General features: G+C 43.7%; 2 protein-coding genes across 5 annotated transcripts; one reads left to right on the plus strand and one right to left on the minus strand.

The window, feature by feature from the left end:
• Window positions 1-290: 290 nt before the first annotated feature.
• rpusd2 (RNA pseudouridine synthase domain containing 2) lies at window positions 291-3,098 on the plus strand. Of its 3 annotated transcripts, none has more exons than XM_035167736.2 (4): window positions 291-365; window positions 519-992; window positions 1,274-1,570; window positions 1,684-3,098. In XM_035167736.2, the coding sequence occupies exons 1-4, from the start codon at window positions 360-362 to the stop codon at window positions 2,497-2,499; spliced, it is 1,593 nt and encodes a 530-aa protein (XP_035023627.2). In that variant the 5' UTR covers window positions 291-359; the 3' UTR covers window positions 2,500-3,098. The 3 variants fall into 3 exon arrangements, with proteins under 3 accessions (XP_035023627.2, XP_035023629.2, XP_035023626.2); XM_035167738.2 differs by having other exon boundaries at window positions 304-365; window positions 524-992; XM_035167735.2 differs by having other exon boundaries at window positions 329-992.
• disp2 (dispatched homolog 2 (Drosophila)) lies at window positions 3,056-17,959 on the minus strand. 2 transcript variants are annotated; one of them, XM_035167732.2, is made up of 10 exons: window positions 17,445-17,959; window positions 12,168-12,309; window positions 11,674-11,936; window positions 11,555-11,584; window positions 11,291-11,414; window positions 10,583-10,698; window positions 10,138-10,253; window positions 8,968-9,065; window positions 8,595-8,753; window positions 3,056-7,977 (listed from the first exon to the last, which is right to left on the minus strand). In XM_035167732.2, the coding sequence occupies exons 1-10, from the start codon at window positions 17,534-17,536 to the stop codon at window positions 4,684-4,686; spliced, it is 4,434 nt and encodes a 1,477-aa protein (XP_035023623.1). In that variant the 5' UTR covers window positions 17,537-17,959; the 3' UTR covers window positions 3,056-4,683. The 2 variants fall into 2 exon arrangements, with proteins under 2 accessions (XP_035023623.1, XP_035023625.1); XM_035167734.2 differs by lacking the exons at window positions 10,583-10,698; window positions 11,291-11,414; window positions 11,555-11,584; ... (1 more) ...; window positions 12,168-12,309; window positions 17,445-17,959 and adding an exon at window positions 10,383-10,488.
• Window positions 17,960-19,754: the final 1,795 nt, after the last annotated feature.

Here is a 19,754-nt window from a genome sequence, read left to right on the forward strand (position 1 = left end):
TATTATTCTATGTATACAGATTTCTACAGGCACCACATGCACTCGCGAACAAAAGGTGAAAACAGCTTTAAGTTAGTTGGTGTGTTACTGCAGAAACTATTATTTGTATACAGTCCTGCTGCTGTCGGCAACAGGATTTATTTTTTATTCTTAATGTTTTTATCTTTTTAACTCATGTAAATGTATTAATTAAGTTCATATTGTGGACAGTTGGTGTCGCTAATGCTTCGATAAGAAAGTGATTGAAATCATAGGAAAAGAAGAAGAAACACGACTGGACTACACATTCGTCTGATTGGACTACATTTCTACGTCATCAGCGCGCGTCTCCTTCTGACAGGACCTGTAGCCAGAGAGCGATGCACGTGAGTGTTGTAGGGAGAGTTTTGGGGAAATGTAGTTCACTGTGTCTCCTCTCGGTTAATAAACGTTTACTTTACACATTAAAACACTCCGTTTTATCCCATAACGTTAATACATCTGTGAATCGACGGTTTCCTTCTCCGCGGTGTCAACAGAGCAGCTCGACCATGGAGCAGGCGGCTGCTGCACCGGAGGAGGTCAACAGCCCGGTGTCCGCGCAGGGAGTCGCCGCTAACGAGGCAGCGGGAACCGGCAAACGTAAAAGCGACGAGCCGCGAGAACCCGAGGCGAGCGGCCGCGGGAAGAGGCGCAGAGGAGCCGGAGGGAAGAAGCTCCGTCCGGGCGAGAGATACATCCCTCCCCCGCAGAAACGGAACCCCGGGGTCAGCTTCTGCCAGGAGCACTACTCCGAGACCTCCTACTACTTCGAGGGGGGTCTCCGCAAAGTCCGCCCGTATTTCTTTGACTTTAAAACCTACTGTAAGGGTCGGTGGGTCGGGAAGAGTCTGCTGGAGGTGTTCGAGACCGAGTTCAGAGCCGAGCCCCTGGAGTTTTACCAGAGGGCCGCTAAAGAGGGTCGCATCCGGCTCAACGAGACACCGGTGGAGGACCTGTCCGTGGTGCTCAGGGTCAGTGTCAGCACTACACAACAATACTACACAGTACTTCTACACAATACTGCTACATCTTAATACGTAAACGTCTCTTGATTACTTACCCATTATGAAATGCAGCATAATGATATCGATGGAATATTTCTTGCAAGATTCATGCGAGTGACTCAGAGGTTTAAAGATTTGTCCTCATTAAATATGCCACTAAACAAAATTCAAACGCTAAATGTGCAGAGTGAAATATCCACCTGCTTCCAGTCTCCAGAAGTTTCTTATCTCTTCCGTCCTATCCACAGAATAACGACCACCTGAGAAACACTGTTCACCGCCACGAGCCACCCGTGGTCGGCAGGCCCCTGGAGATTCTGGTTGACGACGGGGAAGTGCTCGTGGTCGACAAGCCCGCCTCCATCCCAGTCCACCCCTGCGGTCGCTTTCGTCACAACACTGTGATTTTCATCCTGGGGAAAGAACGAGGCTTTTCCGAGCTCCACACTGTCCACAGACTGGACAGACTCACCTCTGGAGTTCTGCTGTTTGCCAGAACTTTGGAGACGTCCAAGAAGCTGGACCAGTTGGTGAGAGACAGACAGGTACGTTTAAGAAGGTTTGGACTTTCAGGTGATTAGGCACATTTTCAGTACCCCACAATAACAAATGCAGCTGTGAGTTTTCAGAAGGTCCTCACATCTAGTCTCTTTCCTAGCTTGAAAAGGAGTACGTGTGCCGAGTGGACGGGGAGTTTCCAGAGGGTGAAGTGACCTGTGAGGAGCCCATTCTGATCGTTTCCTTCAAAATCGGCATCTGTCGGGTTGACCCCAAGGGGAAGGACTGCCGAACTGTCTTCCAGAGGCTTAGCTTTAATGGAAAAACCAGCGTTGTCCGCTGTTTACCCCTTACTGGCCGCACACACCAGATCAGGGTCCACCTCCAGTACCTGGGCTTCCCCATCTTCAATGACCCTATCTATGGATCCTCAGCGTGGGGTCCTAACAGGGGCAAGGGTGGAGTGGTGGGGAAGAGCGACGAGGAGCTGCTGCACGCTCTGGTTGAGGAACATCGATCTCAGGAGAGTTTACACCTTTTGGACATGCAGGATGACGGCATTGCGATCAGGCAACAGGCAGAAAAAAACAAGACATGTGAGAAGCCAGATCTGGCTGAACCTGACCTGAGCGGAGACGCTCCTCAGACACAGATGCCGACAGGTTGTACCTCCAGCAGCGTGACCTTGGATGAAGTGAAACAGGGCTGCACAGACTCAAACACCAACAGCTCCTCCCTCCAAGAATCTCAGATCCAATCAAATGGAAATCAAACAGAGGAAACAGACACTTCCCAGAAAACTCCTGCAGTGACCAGAGATAGTCTGTGTAGTGAATGTAAGCTCGTACGACCAGATCCCACAGAGAAGGAGCTCATCATGTATCTACATGCATTACGCTACAAAGGACCTGACTTTGAATATTCCACACGTGCACCCGACTGGGCCAAAGAAGACTGGGATGAAGAATCGACCTGATGAAATCTGTTCATGACTGTGGCTTTTAGGTTTCAATCCTCTGAAGGTTCAGTGTGTGGGATTTAGTGGCCTCTAGTGTTGTAGTTGGTTTTTGCGATGAGCTGAATACCACTCGTTTTATGCTTCTCATCCACACGTGCAGGAGAAACTACGGAGGCCTTAAGGTAACGCAACAATTCTTAATTTCAGGTGATTGCACACTAATCAAAACCTAATTTTAAATATTAAATTCCATTTCTGTTCATATGACGCTCTTTATCCTACACACTGGACCTTTAAGAAGTTTTCCGCTTTGATATACGTTTTTTTCTATTGATAATTTATCAGTACTTTTTGGGGAATTTGGTTTTTCGTATGCTGCTTCCTCTAGATTTGAATCTGTAGAAACATGTTTTCCTTTGGCTATTTTAGCCTTAAAGACAAAACAGAAAAAGCAGTTGTATTCTTTCTCAGTTTACAGTTTTAATGTTAAGCATATAGTTTTAATTTAAACTTTATAGGCCTGTAATCGTTCTGGTACTCCAAACAAATGTTGAAAACAATTAAAAAGCCAGTCTGCAGGAAAATAAATGATTCATTTTATTTCAGCTTTGTGAAAACAGTGGTGGCAACTTTTTCCTTTTTCTTCTCTTCATTGAAAGTCTGTGATCGACTTCATTTATCTGGAATGCAGATTCTTCTGCGGAGCTTGTTAAAGAATTGTCACAAGATTCTAAAAGAAAACACATCTTACAGCGAGAAAGCTCTAAAATAACCTGCTCACAGGCACATTTCATATAAATCTCTCCTTATTGAAGCTCCAGGAACAACACTGCACCTCCGACACCACTTTTACACTCAACATCATATTTACTATCATAGAAACATCTTATTATTTTTAAAAAGACATCTTTTGCACAAATCACAGACATTTGTTTTAGCTTATAAAACAACCTGTTGATAGACATTTGGCACATGCTGCTCATGTCATAAATACCCTTATTGAAATGGGGGGGTACAATGAGGGGGTACAATGAGACTTGTAATGTGACATCTCAGCTGTGGGGTGCTGATGTAGATAAAGGCATTCTGTTCTAAATGGTAATTGCCTCTTAAGAGTGCTGCAGCAAGGTTTATGTACAAATTATGGTTTGAAGCACTGGTCCTATGTGATGGTACAGCTACTGCATTGGAAATTGAAATTAGAGCCCACCCCTGCTTTATTACAAAGGCTAAGGCAAGTGCTGACATCCACAGATCCAGGAACAGTATGCACCCAACAGTGTATTAAACCACAATATAGTGTTTCAGACATGAACAACTTTCAGCAAAATGTCCGAACTCCCCTGCATGTCTGAAAGCAGCCTTGCAAACCACGATGCCTCTTTAGAATCAGTACAGGAAGTAAACGTAAAAATGTTTGGCACTGACATATAAACAAAAAGACTTAACTTGACAGTCAAACATTTAATGCAATTCAAGCCGTGACGCCACAAATGACATGTTCCTGCTTCATTGTAACAAAGGACCTTCGGTACATATTGTCACAAAGTGCAAAATCAACCGACTGTTGTTTGCTACTCTACATGTGATAATGATTGATTCTTCCCCCACAGACTCACGTACAGTAAAGCACCTATTTTTCTCTACTGTACATGTATCTTTTATTGTTAAGTCCATGAATGTATGGCTTATTTAGGTCAATACCACCATGGAGAAAGGCCAGCAGCTGCACACACATGACACTGTTATTTGTCGATTACCCAGTCTGTGCCGAGTGTGCAGGTGCATATGTTAAAAATTTCCAGGCACTAAGTAAATTCTGCAGCAGCAGGTGCAGTGCTCATGTTGACAACACACTGTGGCTACTGTAGAGAGACATTAGTGAGAATATGTGGCAGAAAAAAACATTTGTCTTTCTGGAAATGCCACGTTGAGCAAGCCATGCTTTGATTTGACCATTTCACAGAAGGAACACTCATGCTTTGACCTCATTTGTAGCAAAAACTGAAAACCTTAGATGCAACATTAGATGCAAAAATCTTTCACATTTTTACATTTGCAGTTGGCTTATATTTCCGTTCACTGTTATACAAAAGTAACAGTGTACACTTCTTTTTTAACTTCTATATGCTCATTTGTTCCTTCTACTATAAAGGCAGAGCATTCAACGCACAGCGTTTGTAAAGACGCCTCCAACTTTGCTCAACATGTATCCTCCCGTTTTCCACCTCTCTTTATCCACACATCTGGTAGGTCTGGCTTACTGTTGGGTAAAATAACCGCGTCTTCACTCTGACTGCTGCGGCCCTTTTTACCCGTTTCGTAAACAGTTTCCTTCAGTGAGAGACGTAGCGTATCTCTCTTTCCGTTCAGGTACCCTGGTTGTAACTGAGCGTCTCCTTCGTGTTGCTGCATGTTCGAAGGCCCGGGCTCGATGTCACTGAGGCACGTTTCACAGGAATCCTCCAGACCCTCACAGGAGCTCTGGGACTGAGAGGAGAGGTGCCTTTTGTGGGAGGGGTAGTGGAGACACTCCTCTGAGGTTTGGTCGTCTTTGCAGAAAGATGGCTGGTCAGTGGTCTCCAGTGTGTGGCTGATTACAGTCTCCTGTATGCTGGAAGATGAGGAGAAGGATGTATTGCCCCAGTGTGTCACCCCACCAGACTGACCTCTGCATGTCTCACACATCTCCTTGTCCTTAGCGAGGTCCTCTTGTGGCAGCCCTCCAGGCCGCAGGGTGTTTTCTTTGTAAGGTGATGAAGTCTGGAAGGCCGGAGGTGGTTGACGGCTGCTCGTCTCGTCACTCTCCCCATCCATGCTATTTCTTACATCTCTGTCACAATACTCAATCTCATCAGAGAGCACTGAGGGCCGGTTGGACAGTTTACTGGTGCAGGTGCTGTTCTCAAAGCTGTCGCTCAGCCGATAAGCCAGCGGCTGCAGCTCGTATTGCTCCGGACCTCTGCCCCCTCTTCCTCCGGTCTGATTCTGTCTGTGCTGACGCTGCTGGTTGGGGTAGAGATAGCCACCTGCTTCTTTATCATAACTCCTCCTCACTCTAGATCTGCCAAAGGCTCCGTTTGCTGCAGAGGAGGAACCAGGTTCTGTTGCCGACGACAGCCCGTCAGTCTGATCTGAAAAACACGGCAGAGAGATCTTCCCACAGTTTGTTTTAGGTCCGAAAAAGCAGCACAGGGACTGAAAAAAGAACGTCGCAAATCCACAAGCTACACATTTCACCAAAAACAGGAAAATCCCCAGTTTTCTGAACAGCAAGGCCGTGGCAGGCAACATGATGATCCCCATGGAGAAAAATGCACCAGACACTATTGCTACAGGTCGTCCCATTCGTTTGGTGGAGTGTGCCACTTTCCCAATTTTGTCCGAATGAGGAGCCATGCTATACGATATGCAGTAGTCGGCTATAGAGTCCACAGACAGTCCTGCTGCCGATGATATAAACAGAGCCTCGATGCCGCTCAGCTGCCATTCAAGGAGAACCAGGAGGCCGACTGTTACGAACACACTGCCTCCTACAGCTACAGTCCCGTAAATGCTCAGTGGGATATTCCAGGTGGTTAGAAAAAGAAAAAGAAAAGTCAGAGCTACAGAGAAGCCAGCGACTACCAGAGTCTCTGAGCTTAAGGACTGTTGTAGATCATAAAGAGACAGCTGACTGATGAACCAGACGTTCTCCAGCCCCTGTGGCGCTCCTGATATTTCTCTGTTAAACCATGTCAGGATTTCTCTGTAAAAAACACTGGTTCTGCTATAGTTGAAGCTGTAGAGGTATGTGGTCGTGAATGCCAACACGAGGGCAGCGACCCTGCCATCTGGCTGGAAGTACAGGCCTCCGCTGTGGGCCAGATGGCCCTCGGCATACCTCTCTGCCAGCATCATACTGAGGCAGTTCTCAAAAACGCTGGGTGGGTAGGGGAAAGGGATGTCTTTGCAGCAGAAGTGAAGGGCGTCGTCACTCTCTGAGCACCGTCTGACGGACACCCAGTGAATTAGCTGCTCCACGAGACAGATATTGTCTGTCATTGCATTTCTATCCTCCGGTGATGGAGAGGAATAAAAGCTTTGGTTCTGGACCCTTCCACACAGGTCTCTTAACCAGATCTGAGCGTCTGGTCGGCTCATGTTAAAGTCTGGGTCAAGTACCATAGAGCCATTGCTATTAGGGTCAAAGTGATCCCCGTTATCTGTTGGTTTGACCCCCCAAACAAGCGTTAATGTTACAGGCTTATCTTCGCCATTTCTCTGTCTCTGAAACATAAACATGTGGCGATACTCTGCGTCGTACCTCTCAAACGGGTGACTGGAGCGGAAGAGCTGGCTGACCTTGCTTTCTAAGGTGGGCAGCTTCATGCCTGGATCAATGCAGGACATGTATGTGCCCCCAGCAGCAAGCACAGCAAACCAGCACACCCAGATGTACCTGAACTTCACCACTCCACAAGGTAAGATTTTCAGAAATAACAAATTTGAAGTGTCCGCGAGCCCTCGTCTCAATTCCCTCAGCTTCTGGCCAAGATTAAAGAGGCATCTCTTGCGGGAGCTCGTTTCCCAGAAGCCGCCGGGATTCTTGGCGCAGCATGGTTTCCATCCCTGCACTGCTAGAGATGCAGAGGACGCCTTTGTGTAGCGCTCCCGCAGAACGAAGGAGCACGGCAGCCACACCAGGGCCAGGAGGGAGCTGATGAAAGAGGCAGTTCCGAGATAAACAGCGAAACATCTGATTGCTGTGATGCTGCTGAGATAGCCGGAGAAAAACGCTGCGGTGGAGGTCAAACCGGATGCTAAAATCAAATAGCCGACTTCCTGCAAAGATCTGTGCACTCTCTTCTCCAGGGAGGCAGGGGGGTTCTGGGACAGCTGCATTTGCCAGAAATCTGCAAAGATAAAAACCTGATTGGAGCTACTTCCTAAGAGGATAAGAGCTGCAGAGAGGTTGACCAGGGGAAAGAAAGTCAGGCGAAATGCTACTTTGTAGAAGAAATAAGAGGTTAGGAGTGAGCCTATGATTGCTATTACAGATAAAGCTACTATGAAGAGCGAGTGGAGATAAAGAGCCATAGTAAAAAGAAGGCAGAGAACAGCTAGGACAGGATAAACTGAATCTCTTGCAAGGTAATGCTTGAACAGCGTCTGCTTGATGCCAAAGTCCATGCCGGTGATCGTGGTGTTATTGTGGGTCAGATCCCGGCCTTCAAGGCTGTTCATGTAGATCTCCATCATGTGCTCCCCTTTGTTGACAGGTAAGAACAGAAGGCTGTACTTCAGCGTTGGGATTTGGTATTCAACAGTCTGCGGGCTGAGGAAGTCTTTATCGACCAGAAAGTGCAGGATCTGGAACACCATGCGGGACTGTCTGCAGCGGGACGGGACGGAGGAACAGCCGCCGTGCTTGGGTCTGTCGACGCAGGCTTCCACCAGATGCCCTTCGTGATAGTGAGGAGCACACTTCCGTAGCAGGTTCAGAGACTCAGAAACCTAGAGAGAGATGGAGAAATTCAAATGAGGTTCCGTCACTACAATAGGATCAGTGCACTTGAGGAATTTATACGATGATGAAAATTATTATTCGATATTTTTGTAGTAATTTACAGCAGCGGGGAGGTTTATATATCAAAAATAAATTGGAGTAACCATCTCTGATTCGATTAAGACATCAGTTTCTCTTATTGATGTATTCTTGATTCACAGAGGAATTCCATACACGGCTTTACCATACAGCACCTAATAAGTTCAGATCATTCTTGGTTTGAGTCTTTTCGTGGGATATTTGCTAAATATGCAATATGTATGAAATTCATAAAGTGTACAACTATGAGTGGAGAGTCCAACATTATCTGTTGGGGCCTGATACCAAAACCTGACGTAAGTGAGTGATTTAGTCATTGACAACTCAAACCTCCCCCACAACCCCACTGGAGCGCTGAAAGTAAAACCAGGAAAAGTAATTTTATTTTAGTCAATTAACTGCTTCCAAAGTCAAGAATTCCCTATCATATTGAAATAAAAATACTGCAATCTAATATATACCTTGTGCTAATGATTATAATTTAAGCAGTAGTTTAATTTTTCAAATGTAAAGAAGGTTAGAGAACCTGGTGTGAGGTGAGGCTGAGACAGCAGGAAGCATTAGTGAGGACAGCCAAGTAATTCCCCAGAGACCAGCTCGGACAACAGCCGCTCCTGGATGTTCCCTCAGCCTCCACCCTCACATGCTGCTGGCACAGGTCCTGGAACTGAGCCTGGGAGCGAATCTGAATCAAACAAGGGAAAGATATTTTTTGAACACATGCCCAGACAAATAACTGAAGGTACGCAGAATATTGTTTTTAATTCCTGCAGAGTGTTTAAAGTATGAAGTGTAATCAGGGAAAAGACAAGAGTAGAGATTGACAGAAGATGAGGACAAAGGGGTGAGGAGGGAGAGGACTTAAGGTGAGATGAAGGGCTGAGTAAATCAGAGCGAACCCTGGACTGCTCCATCTCGCACATGGCGTGGATGGCCTTCAGGCTCCAGAGACTGGCTGAGTTTTCTGATCTGAAGACCAGCTGGGCCAAACGCTCGCCTGCAGGAGACAGACGGATGGAGTCAGCGCACAGTAACAAGATGAGCAGCTGTGAATCATGGTTAGAAATGTTCAGTTGTCACGAATAAAGTTTTTGGGGAATACGTTTTTAATTCTTTGTCACGTTATTGCATTTGGCCCATCTCTTTGGGGGATTACAAACATGTACATCCAGTATTGCATATACACAACGTGGGGGGAAAAATAAAAGAAGACATCCAAAAATTAAATAATCAAATATAGAAATACTACATATCTATAAAATGACTCGATAAAGAGCATTTTTTTTCTCATCTCCAAGGCTTTCATAAACAGCCAACTCAATCATCTATATTTATAAAATCAATATCTTCTTTTTTATCTCACAAAAAAGTGCTCTATAAATAAAGATTATTATTATTATTATTATTATTATTATTATTATTATATCTCACAAAAAAAGCAGCATGCAGTACAAATTCATAAAGGTGAACCAGCCAAACAAGTAATTGATTGCATGTTATATCCTACTGTCTGTGTAGAATAAAGAAACATTGGCTTTTGAGTTGCTAATAAATCAATTCGGGGAGCTTCTGTGTGTTTTATGAGGCAAACAGAAGTAGAGTCTTAATCGAGCAGCTCATTATTTCAAAGAGGAGCTTAAAGAGGAAAATGTGTGATAAGCTGCCTGAGGAAAAACATTTAGCAAACTGTTCTATTTGAATCCGCACGAAAAGTTCACATTCTCTTATTATCTCACCATTTTGTAAGTTTGCATCCAGCCTGTAAGTTGTTCTGGTTGTTTTAATGTTGTATTGTTTTTATTGTTTTGCTGGGGGTGCTGATTAACTCCTAACAAGCTCCATTGTTTCGCCCTCAGCTCACAGAGTTATTATGCAAATAGCTCAGCTGCTGAATAGGCATTCATTACATTTACATTGTTTTTAATAATTTTACATTTACTGCTTTGCTGAGTGTGCTGCAGGGAGCCAGCCGTGTTACAAACCTATAATTAAGCTCAGGGTTGTTATTTTGAGGTGTTTGGTATTCTCATTGTTTTCGGGGTTTTATGAGCTGATCAGGAGTGACCCACCTGGAGCGTCGCAGGGGAAGGAGTCCGGGGACGAGTCTCTGGCTAACATCCTCTTGAAGCGAAGTCTGGAGGTGTCTTGTCCACCGCTGCTGTCTCCATCGACATCGGCCCCAAAACTACAGCCCAGGTAAAAACACACATACACTTACAACTTCATCAAACACACGAAAAATTATAAAGCTCATAATTTTTTTTACAAATGATTAAATGTGGGCAGAATCATTTGGGCACAAGCAAGTTGTTACCACAGCACTCTCTCTCTTTAAAATGTGAACCTGTTCGCAAATAGTTGCTGCTGAGGTTGAATTTTGAACCAAACTACTAACTATGCTGACTGTGCAACCAAAACAACGAGCTAAAAGTCACTAGAAAGCGAGGGCAAACTACGGAGACTCCCCCCACATGCAGAAACCCTGCACACCCTCTGAAACCCACCACTGCTGACCTTTTACTGAGCTGCTGAGGTAGAGGAGACAGAGTTTTCCCCGGGCCTGTGTTCTCCTGCAGCTTGGTCAAAGTGGACTGACGGACTCCGATATACGTTCCCCGTGGCTCGAAACCCTGAAAAAAAGAACACACACACACACACACACACACACACACACATACACACACACACAGACATCAAAGCTAAAGACGAGTAATAAATGCTGGTGCCCTTCAATGCTCTACAGCAGCTCACTGAATGTTTAATCAGCATCACAAGCTCCCTGATATATTGTCTGAACTCCCATAAAAAACGGTCGACGAGTGTTTGATGTTATCCCACACGGATAAAACACAAATCCTTGTATAACCCAAATTATATTCTATCATGTAAATCAGTTTAGATTATTCATTAACAGGACATTGTTGTTAGTCACATTTTCACAGCAATTATTTTATCCGGTGTTTATCGTGAAAGCATGAATCTCAAAGGTGAGAAGATGTGTTTAATTAACATGACAGAGAGTGCGATTCATTCTAATTCACTGTTGTTCATTGAATCTGAGACGAGACCGAAGTAAATGGATGAGATCATGAGTCATTAGGGAAACAGTAATTAACACTTAGCCTGTGGTGGTGAGGGAGGTATGGTTTGTAGTTTTGACAGAAGGAAGATGGTAGACGCTGTGTGTGTGTGTGTCTGTGTCTGAGTCTGTGTGACACCCACCAGCAGTGGGTCAGAGAAGTCGGGCAGTGGACCAATGAAAAGTCCGGCCAATGAGCAGCACAGCAGCAGCACAGCACAACCCACCAGCACTGCCAACGGGTAGTCCACTATCACCTGGGAATAACTGCCAAATAGAAAGACCACAGAAGAAGAAGTGGTGGCCGTCAGCGACACTGAGCAAAGGTTAATTATGATGATCAGACAAAGTGTGACTTCCAATCAATACCTTTGGGATTCATAGTGAAAATTGCTTTCAGTACTTACTTTCTGAGGAAGCAGTAGAGTCCTCCATCCCTGTTAATACAGTATTAAAGACTTTATTAAGATAATAGTTATGATAAATATTATTATTATTATTGTCAGTTCATCTCCTTTCAACTCACCTCACTGTCACCACGTGCCGCTGTGTTGGCTTCTGCGTGCCGCCTTCATTCGAGCCGTGCAGCCAGTGGCATCTGACAGCGCCGCGACCTGACGTCGGATGAGCAGAGCTGCAGCCGTGTCCCACTTTCACCACCACACCTCCTTCACCACCGGGACCTGTTGTGTTTGAGTGACAGTCTTGGCACGGCCCGTGACGGCTGCAGTGGGGGCATTTCTGGTGCTGTGGTGAGTTATAGGCGCCGGCTCTAAGACCCTGTGGTACCTCAAGTAGAAAAGAGAGCAGGGGATACACATATATACAGAAATTGCATGATGTCCTCTATTTTATGCAGGTCTCTAATACCAGTCAGTCTGTAGAGTGACACAATGGCTGTATTTTACACTGCCTCCAAAATCCTGGATCTATTTCTAACTTTACATTCTGACTTCATTTGAATGGGTCCTCATACATCAATCCCTAACAGCACACAGTGCAGTCAGTGTTCAGGCATACTTGATAGAGCTGGCAGGAGGACGAGGGTCTGCCGAGGCTGCTGCAGCTGTCGCACAGCTCCCCCTCAGACTGGATGACTGTCAGCGGGGCCTCGGCAGAGCAGACGCTGTCAGGAGGGCACAGAGAAACCACCGGGATCTCGCTGAGGAGAAGACACGAGAGGAGAGGACGAGATTAATAAGCGTGAGAAAGGAAAATTGGGATTTACAATATCTCTCCCACTACGACATCTGTATATCCCTGCCTCAGCTTCTCCTCCTATTCAATGGCGAACAGTGGAGTGAGCCGACAGAACCAATGAGGTGAGGAATGGATTTCTGATACAGGAAACAAGGAGGTCCAATTATAAGAGAGATAGTTGGCTTTCCAGGAGAGATAATGTGAGACTGAGTGAAGACTCATGGGTAATGGCCGCTGACAGAACAGTGGAGTGAGGAATGATGCGAGTCTGAATCAATCCTATAGATTATGTTGCCGGCTCAATTTATGAAATTTGGTAGAGAAATGTCAATTATAATGCACATAATCGGTATGTGATTAGTGTGTTTATGGCAATGCAGGGTGTTGGCTGGTCCGTCACTTTGGTACAGACTGAAATATCAAAACGACAGAAAGATTTACACTAAAGCCAACTGACTTTGAGATAAAGAATATTCCCTATGTCCCAACCATTTTCTACTACGGCGGCTGTGGCTGAGGGGTAGAGCGGTCGTCCTCCAACCTGAAGGATGGCAGTTCGATCCCCAGTCTTCCCCATCTGCATGCCCTTGGGCAAGATGCTGAACCCCGAATTGCCCCTCATAGAACAACAAAGTGCTGCTAATAGATGCACTGTATGAATGTGTGTATGAATGTGTGTGTGAATGGGTGAATGTAAAACTGTACTGTGAAGAGCTTTGAGTGGTCATCAAGATATAAATATATAAATACAAAACCATTTACCATTTACCATTTACTATACTAAAACAAACACTCATATAAACCCTCTTTAAAGTGAACCAGTGAAACAAACCAGTGGGTCAGTTAGTCCACATTGTGCATCCACACATGGCTCATAGACTGAAAATAAAGATGGACAACATGTCTCCACTTCCTCCCAATATCCAGAACTGAAGCCATAATATTCCGAGTATGAACGCTGCCATCTTGCCTATCTTGAGCCAGAGTGATCAGGGGACGCAATCGACCAATCGTGAGTCAGTCTCAGCTGTCAAGCGTGACATTTCACCCCGTTTTTATAGCATCAAATAACGAATCAAAACCAAGCTTAGCAGAAAAATTTGAAAATGAATCAGTGTGAGAGCAACTACTTAAAATGACAGACACCATCTTTGAGAAATGTTTATTTGACGTGTACTTAGACTTTTTTGTTTTGGCCCATGTCCCAACTCCTAACATGGAGGAGGCAGTGTTTATGACCAGCCAGCCACCAGGTGGTGATGGAGATGCTTTGGCTTCACTTTTGCGGAGCAGTCATTTCTTCCTCCTCATATGCAGTCTATGGTTCAAACCCATGAAACTTTATTTGGAATTGAAGTGACCCCAACATTCACAGAGATACAAGACACGTCAGACTGAATTCCCCAAATCATAAAAAATAAAAAATTTAATTTGATGGTGGAGCATTAAAAGACAAATATATTCCTGTTTGAATGTTTTACTCACTTTACATATAACAAGCTGATACTGAACATATTGTCTCTAATATTGTCAATGTGGAAAAAGACCAATTTAAAGCAACTAAAAGTAAGGAAACCATATAAAAAAGGGTTAAATCTGATCACAGTCACTGCTTTTTTAACGGACTTCCGAATTTAATTTTCAAAACACTTAGAGTCTCATGGTTCCGAAGCTAGACTAAATAAACAGAGGAATCTGAACTAACGCTCCAGTTGTCTCAGTGAAGGGGGCCGCGAGGTCTGCGCAGTCTGCCACATGCTTGTTTTTCCACAGCAGGCTGGATGCAACCGCACTTCCTGTCCTGTCACCATAGCGACGCAGTAAGTCAACAGAGCCCAAATGACCTCACATGGTTTTTATTTGAATCCCATAATAAGGGGCACAGATGATGAGTAGCCTGTTGGGCTTGTGGCGTACAGTAGCAGGGGGAATGTGCAGCTGATTAATGGCAGAGCTCGGCGAGGACCTGAACCTCCGTATTCTGTTGTGTCACAATAAAGCTGTAATATGATTTAAATAATAAATAGCTCACAGTGTACTCAGCAGCTCTTAGCAAATGTTTGTAATTTAAGCTTGGAGCTGGAGCGAGAGAGTAAACACACAAAAAAAAAAAGGATTTGGAAGTCAACACTGTCGACGACTTTAACACAATCTGAACAGATATTCTGTTGCATGTTATGGTAAAGTGAGAGTTTAATGCAGGTTAACACATCAGCAGCAGATACTGTGTAACCTGGCAGCCTCCTCACCGCAGGGCTCAGGATGGGAGTGTTTAAGCGTGTTATTCCTCTTTGATGGTTTCTCACAGGGCTCAGACACACACACACACACACACACACACACACACACACACACACACACACACACACACACACACACACACACACACACACAAGGAGAGCAATTTGTGCAGAATCATCAATATTTCAGTGGGCGAATACAAAAATACATCCCAGAAGGTGTCACCGAGCTGCTCCAGCCGCTGATGTCAGAACAGCCTCATAGATCAGAGTTTGAAAGAGCAGAGAGTACGAGCTCCAACTAAAGTTACTCTGGTTTCATTTTGCAGAGTCAGGCGTCATTGACTTAAATTCACCTGTAGCCAATGTATAGAGGTTCAATAACATCAATGGGGATAAATATTAGAAACAGCTCTTCAGGGTGAACAGTAATACCCGTGCTTACTGTTGCATACTCATGTAATAAACAGATATAAAACTACTGTATGTGAACTTGACAGAACTGGTTTTGTGTTCTTGGCATTAATGAGAGCTGCAGTACAACCATCCAATGTTGGTATTGTTGCATGTTTGGGGTAGAGCATGCTCTGAGACAATGTTATTATAGACATATTTTAAGTTGTGTTTTAAGTCATTACAGATGTTACTGGCATGTACCAACAGTATTTCAGTTCTTTTAAAAGTAGGGTTGGTCATTTGTTTCTGAAGCAATTTGTATCTTATTTGTTGAAATCCTCTTCCCATCCCGATAGCATCGTCTGACTGTAAAAAACACGATCAATCACTTATTCGGCCCATCGGAATGATTGGCTGGCGTTCCTGTCTGTCACTAATGGGCCTGCCTGCCTGCATACACCCTGCGTGTGCTCTCAATGTCTTCAGTTTGAGAAACGTCGGCTCCTAGCAGTTGTCAGTCATTGCACGTTCATGTGTTTTGGGGGCGTAGCTTTGATGAGAGGGCCAATGAGAGGGCGAGGGATGTACTGGTTGCAATATTTTCAAAGTGTAGCCTGCTCTTGCTATCTTTTCCAGGATTACCAACCCTATTTTTAACTATGGTAGTTACAGTTGCTGTTGCATTTTGGCAACTTGAGTGAAGCTATGTGCATTATTAGTAATACCCAGAATATATGTGCATAATCCCAATCTATCACAGAATCATACTGGAAGGCAACGTCAACATGGATGATGATGAAAGCTTTGCTAAAACTCTTGTCTGAATCTTTCTAGATTATTTAGAGTAAACACAACTATCCAGTTAAGTCAGACTGACTTGTTTTAGTTAAACTGAAAGGACCTAATATCACTTGCCATTTTAAAACAACTTAACAAAATAAGTAAATACGACTTAAGTAGATATAAGGTTAACGTAAATTAAGACAAATAGTTTATATGAAACTGATTTTCAAGGCAAATTGTTTCATAGATTCAATTTAAGATCAATTTGTCAAATTTTACAGTGCACTGTGACATTTTGAAAAACTACAACCTCCAATGTTCCGTTGAACACAGACAGTTTCAACAAAAGTAGAAAATTAGAACTTTTATTATCTGGACTGTTTTGATCCAATAATATGATCAAATATATCCTTGATCCTCCTGTATCAGTTTCAGTCAGGTACCTCATTAACTACCAGCTGAATATGTGCAGTGGTGAAAAAAGAATTCACATCTATTATTTAATTTAAAAAAAGCAGTATCACGCTTTGAAAGTTCTGCTTTGTAAAAGTATACAAGTCGTAGTATAATCAGCAAATGTACTTGCTGTACTGTTACCATGCTAAAAGCTGAGTTTAATTAGCAGTATTAGTATTTGGAGCTGAACTGTAGAGTCTCAGAGCAGCTTTAGAGATGGAATAGACTCGAGCAAGGAGACTCACAAAGTATCTGTCAGTTCTCACTTCTCTCTCCTCTGTCTGCCTTTAGGAATCTGTCTTTCACCCTCTCTGCACAGCACATGCTTCTCTCATCAACTCCCTGGATACTAGTCAGTGTCACGACCTCAAACATGTCTTAAACTGTCAATCACACACACACATGCATGCACAGAAAACAGGACTGGAGCTCAGTCTGTATGCCGGAGGTATAGACCTTCTTAAAATCCAGCTCAGGTTCAGTAAGGGGGTTACTATCAAAGGATGAAGGCTCTGCAGGATCCTTTTTTGAGAGAGACTGATCTTAAGAGTAGCAGACCTCAGCTCCTCGCTCGTTTTCGACACGTCTCGGCCATTTGATTTTTCTATTTTTTGTTTTATATGCAGAGCTGCCGTATCAAGTGGGTGACAGGGTGACAGCAGTGACCCAGAGAGCCCGACGTGACCGAAGCAGGAGGCTGATGACACCGAGCAGGCCTCGCAGTTCTCGAGTCAACACTAGTGTGAGTGTGAGAAAGAGAGACGATGAGTGTACTGCTCTCACTTGTGCTGCTTATACTGTTCACTGCATATCGCTATAAGGCAAAAATAAGAGCATCAAATCCAGTTTATGAGATGATAAATTAAAGAATGCAGTAAAAGCAATAGATATACTCTTTGATATTTGAGCTAAAAATGTGATTAAACCAAACATTAATCCTGACAAGTTTGTTGACAGCAGCGTGAGCATCTTTTGGTTTCACAAGCAGCGCAACACAAACAGGAATCAGTAATTGTTCATGATGAAAGTGCAATGGGACAATTACAGGAGCATAAATCATATCATGTGCGTGATCCCATTGTCCACAGCAGGAGCACAGCTGGACTGAGTGTCAATACTCACAACGGCCACAGGAGGGTAAAAGCACATCCACTCCACTGCGTGTAAATGCCATTTAATTACAAGTTCCAGTGGAAGCTACAGATGAAATGATGAAACCCACCTTTGACAAGCCTCCCGGACCCCCCTCTCGTCTGTGGGAGAATCATCCATCAATATCGCATCCGTGCTCTCTCCTGCAATCGAGGCATCCATCTCCCGCCTGACGCTCCTTCAGTAAAAGCTGAATCTAAATCATGGATCTCTGGTTGATTTTGAACCGAGCAGTTCCTCCATCTCACACCGGGTCCACGAGGATCAGAGGTGCGAGCTTGTTTCCGAGGCTGATACTACACGCACACACACAAACACACGCACACACACACACACACACACACACACACTACACGCGCACACACTACACACCGGAGCATCAGCACCGGGGCTGTTTGGGTTAATCTGCCCCGAGCCGCGCTCTGATTGGCAGAGCCGCGGTGATGCTGAGGACGCTGCGGTCGCTGTCCAACCGGCCGCGGTGCTGGAGCTCCGGCGGACGGACACCGAGCATCAGCGCCTGATGAACCGGCTCCGACAGCAGCTGCAGGGGCCGGAGGTTTTTCTGCAGCTCCGTTATACGAAGACCCACAGACAGTGATGTGGTGATAACAATAACTTCACTGGGAGCTGCAGCTGCTGAATATGGACTGATGGAGTGATTCGGGTGAAACCAGTCTATGGGTAAAACCGGTGTCCTCAGACACTTTGCTAGATTCTAATCTGCAGCAATCAATAAAAGAGAGGCTGAGATCATCAGAGCATTTAATTAAATAAAGGTGCAAGGAAAAAAAACATGACAATTTTATTTCTGCATTCAAGCACCAAAATAAGACCCAAAAACCTCTGTCTTTTTGTTTTTAACAACTGTTACAAAAATAAGCAATTTTATATATTTTATCTAATTGATACAAGCTTAAGTTTACTTCTTAAATATTGTGTTGATAAATCATTTAATCCTCCTTACCTATGTACTTCCATGTGTAAAAGCCTAAATCAGCCTGTCCTGCGCTCTCACAATATTCTACAAATATTTGTCCGCAGACTTAATACAAAGCTTGGCAAAAACTAAAATCTTTCAAATGTGCTGCTCCCTCCTCCTGGAATCATCTAAAGATGTGAAACTGTCAGAGCTGGTCAGGGATTTAAGTCCATTTTAAAAGATTGAGAAAATAGCTTTGATATGTCATGTATGTTTTTTGTATGACAGCTATGTAATTGTCTGTTAGTATTGCTTCTTTTTTGTTATAACAATATTTGTCTGCCTTCTTGACCAGGTCTCAGATTTGAATCACAATGAGACACTTACCTGGTTGAATTAAGGATATACATAATTTTTTTTTTTTTATATACATCTGCAGACATGTTGCCTTCATTAATGACCAATTGGCATTAATCAATAACCTATCAACATTTCTGATATTACCAGACTAACTGCAAGGCATCAGCATCTATTAATGGATAACTGACATTATTTGTGCATCACCAAATAGAAAAGTTAAGATTTTTCACAACCTGGCAACCCAGGTATTGCTCTTATGCTTGTCTTGTGATTAATCAATTGATTTATTAATCATTGGACAAATTATTGTTCATATCTTTACAAACAGTGTTTTATTAGAAACACAACATGTAGAAATGAGCCACTTTTGGACAAGCGACATTAAAATGTGTTTTTGTTGCTGTAATACAATGTAAATTCAAAGAGACCAGACTTATGACCTATGTTTGGGCCATAGGTTTGAGATGCTACTCATGCGCTTTTGCTTCTGATATTTATTCATAAACCATTATTCGAATAAGAAGTTAGAGCTCATGAAATCTCATAAATGGCGCCTCATCGGAATGTAGCACTGAGTAGAAATGTATCATATTTATGAGATTAATACATATTTTGGATGCGTAGTTCTTAACTGTGAATAATCCTGCAGCTATGAATCGAAGATCAATTGTAAGACGTCAGTGGAAAACATGGAAATCTCTAAAGCAGCATCTCAAACATCTCTTTAGTTAGTTTTTGCAGATAAGATGATTCAGAAAAACTATGAGCTTTCAAGATGTGGATTGTGCATAAGGAAAATCAAGAGGGAGTTTCTAACAAATTATACTTAATTCTGAAAATCTAGTTTTACTGTTTCTCATTAAGAAAACAGGTTAGGTAGCTTTTGTTTTGACATAATGAAGTAATGAAGAAAAAAGGAAGAATATGACTCTGGGCTTCTTATTAAGAGACGTAAGCGAGAAAGCCAAGTCGAGCAGCTGAGAAGAAAGGAGAGACTGTGATGCAGCAGAGCCGTGTGATTCACTGCTAATGAGGCAGCCTCTGGTCTGGCTCTGGTTATAAATATGAATCATGGCACCGGGCCCTTCCCTCTGAGGG

This window comes from Hippoglossus stenolepis, chromosome 10, assembly GCF_022539355.2.
Source record: "Hippoglossus stenolepis isolate QCI-W04-F060 chromosome 10, HSTE1.2, whole genome shotgun sequence".
Classification (NCBI taxonomy): Eukaryota; Metazoa; Chordata; class Actinopteri; order Pleuronectiformes; family Pleuronectidae; genus Hippoglossus; species Hippoglossus stenolepis.